The sequence below is a fragment of the Oncorhynchus mykiss genome, chromosome 2 (assembly GCF_013265735.2).
Source record: "Oncorhynchus mykiss isolate Arlee chromosome 2, USDA_OmykA_1.1, whole genome shotgun sequence".
Lineage (NCBI taxonomy): Eukaryota > Metazoa > Chordata > Actinopteri > Salmoniformes > Salmonidae > Oncorhynchus > Oncorhynchus mykiss.
Window position 1 is genome coordinate 6,865,001 of NC_048566.1, and position 3,322 is coordinate 6,868,322.

The 3,322-nt window shown below is 42.9% G+C and overlaps 1 protein-coding gene across 4 annotated transcripts in view; it reads left to right on the plus strand.

Moving 5' to 3' along the window:
- rbm24b (RNA binding motif protein 24b) overlaps positions 1-1,600 on the plus strand; it is a 10,737-nt gene extending 9,137 nt beyond the window's left edge. For all 4 annotated transcript variants that reach the window (XM_036936433.1, XM_036936441.1, XM_036936448.1 and 1 more), the window contains one exon: positions 822-1,600. In XM_036936433.1, the coding sequence (XP_036792328.1) occupies positions 822-1,179 (358 nt within the window). In that variant the 3' untranslated portion in view covers positions 1,180-1,600. The remainder of the gene's footprint in view (positions 1-821) is intronic.
- Positions 1,601-3,322: the final 1,722 nt, after the last annotated feature.

A 3,322-nucleotide genomic window follows, 5' to 3' on the forward strand; every position in this document is an offset into this window, starting at 1 on the left:
ATAATAGAAGATGTTGAAGTGTGAACCTTCATACATAATCTGTCTGTCTCTCTGACACATTTTCATTTTCTTCTGTGAGGCTTCTCTTTCATTTTAGTTGACTTTTTATCTGCGTTTGAGGACTTCACGTGTGTGGGCATGTGGTGTGTGGTGTTGGGACTGATTGTATGTTGACTGGGATAAGTTGAGTTGCAGTTCTTTCTTGATGTGTTGTGGTGCTGTGCGATCAGCTGGCATTGTGAGAGAACCCTCGTTCAGACACAGAGGGCTGGCCGGTATATCATCTCTAATGCCTAATTAAAGGATGATGATTCCTGAGCTTCAGACAGAGCTGTCTGGTTTCATGATGATTCCTGAGCTTCAGACAGAGCTGCTCTGGTTTCATGATGATTCCTGAGCTTCAGGCAGAGCTGCTCTGGTTTCATGATGATTCCTGAGCTTCAGACAGAGCTGCTCTGGTTTCATGATGATTCCTGAGCTTCAGACAGAGCTGCTCTGGTTTCATGATGATTCCTGAGCTTCAGACAGAGCTGTCTGGTTTCATGATGATTCCTGAGCTTCAGACAGAGCTGTCTGGTTTCATGATGATTCCTGAGCTTCAGACAGAGCTGTTCTGCTTTCCTTTTGGCTTGAAACCTTCTCTTTTTTACCCAGGGTTCCATTGGGTGGTGTTGCTGTGTTAATGAAATGAGGACTGGGTTGACGTTGTTTTGTCTTTGTGACGCCTGCTTTCCTGTGTTCCTGGGCTCAGTTTCAGTGTGTGTCCCAGATTGCAGAGTGGCTCTGTCTGTCCTCTGACCTTTGACATCTGTGTTCTACAGGATCCCAGCCCACTATGTCTACCCCCAGGCCTTTATGCAGCCAAGCACCATGGTCATCCCTCACAGCATGCAGTCGCCCGCCGCCACGGCCTCCGCCGCCTCCTCCCCGTACCTCGACTACACCGGAGCGGCCTACGCCCAGTACTCCGCCGCAGCCGCCAGCGCCGCGGCCGCCGCTGCCTACGAGCATTACCCGTACGCAGCCTCCCCGGCCCCTGCGGGCTACATGGCTGCAGCAGGGTATGGGTATGCGGTCCAGCAGCCCCTAGCAGCCGCAGCCACCCCGGGAGCAGCCGCAGCAGCTGCAGCCTTCGCCCAGTACCAGCCTCAGCAGCTTCAGGCAGACCGCATGCAGTAACTGACCACAACTACTACTATTACTGAGCCTGGATAACAGAAGAGAAGAGGCTATAGAGAGGAGGGAGGAGGGTATACTCACCCCCAGGACACTACAAGGGGAGAGGTGGGGGGAGAGTGTGAGGAGGGGGGAGGGATGAAGAGTGGAGTGTAGTGGTGGTCGTCAATCCTTGGCTTTAGAACATGCAGCGCTGCTACCAAAAGAGCCGGAAGAGAATCATCTCATAACTGAATAGAATTGTCTCATAACTGAAGAGAATCATCTCATAACTGAATAGAATCATCTCATAACTGAATAGAATCATCTCATAACTGAAGAGAATCATCTCAAAACTGAAGAGAATCATCTCAAAACTGAAGAGAATCATCTCATAACTGAATAGAATCATCTCATAACTGAATAGAATCGTCTCATAACTGAAGAGAATCATCTCAAAACTGAAGAGAATCATCTCAAAACTGAATAGAATCATCTCATAACTGAATAGAATCGTCTCATAACTGAAGAGAATCATCTCATAACTGAAGAGAATCATCTCATAACTGAAGAGAATCATCTCATAACTGAAGAGAATCATCTCATAACTGAAGAGAATAGTTACTTCATTATTCAAATATCATCAGTGTTGTCATCACTAAATTATTGTTTTTTGTTGTTGTCATTATATCAGAAATATTTAATATTTATTCATCAGGACAAATATCTAGAATTATTATTTAAGATATGACCTCATAACCAACCTTTAAGTTTAAGTTAATAATTTTAAGCATATTTAATGTGTAGTAAATTAAATGTGTGATTTTGTACAACTGAAGTGCACTGAAGTCTAATCAGGTATTTTTCCCTCAAATTTCTTAAACAATGTAGATGGTCAAACCAAAAACACTTTTGGTCACTTTTCACCTTTTAATACTTTTAAACCTACATTTTGAACTATGCAATTTGAACTTGTAAAATATATTTAGTGAAATATGTCTTCTACAAATATATATATATATATACAGTTGAAGTCAGAAGTTTACATACACTTAGGTTGGAGTCATTAAAACTCGTTTTTCAACCACTCCACACATTTCTTGTTAACAAACTATAGTTTTGGCAAGTCGGTTAGGACAGTTACTTTGTGCATGACACAAGTAATTTTTACAACAATTGTTTACAGACAGATTATTTCACTTATAATTCACTGTATCACAATTCCAGTGGGTCAGAAGTTTACATACACTAAGTTGACTGTGCCTGGAAAATTCCAGAAAATTATGTCATGGCTTTAGAAGCTTCTGATAGGCTAATTGACATAATTTGAGTCGATTGGAGGTGTACCTGTGGATGTATTTCAAGGCCTACCTTCAAACTCAGTGCCTCTTTGCTTGAAATCATGGGAAAATCAAAAGAAATCAGCCAAGACCTCAGATAAATATTTTTAGACCTCCACAAGTCTGGTTCATCCTTGGGAGCAACTTCCAAATGCCTGAAGGTACCACGTTCGTCTGTACAAACAATAGTACGCAAGTATAAACACCATGGGACCACGTAGCATCGTACCGCTCAGGAAGGAGACGTGTTCTGTCTCCTAGAGATGAACGTACTTTGGTGCGAAAAGTGAAAATCAATCCCAGAACAACAGCAAAGGACCCTGTGAAGATGCTGGAGGAAACAAGTACAAAAGTATCTATATCCACACTAAAACGAGTCCAATATCGACATAACCTGAAAGGCCACTCAATAAGAAAGAAGTCACTGCTCCAAAACTGCCATAAAAAAAGCCAGACTACGGTTTGCAACTGCACATGGGGACAAGATTGTACTTTTTGGAGAAATGTCCTCTGGTCTGATGAAAGAAAATAGAACTGTTTGGCCATAATGACCATCATTATGTTTGGAGGAAAAAGGGGGATGCTTGCAAGCTGAAGAACACCATCCCAACCGTGAAGCACGGGGGTGGCAGCATCATGTTGTGGGGGTGCTTTGCTGCAGGAGGGACTGGTGCACTTCACAAAATAAATGGCATCATGAGGAAGGAAAATGATGTAGCTATAATTGAAGCAACATTTCAAGGCATCAGTCAGGAAATTAAAGCTTGGTCGCAAATGGGTCTTCCAAATAGACAATGACCCCAAGCATACTTCCAAAGTTGTGGCAA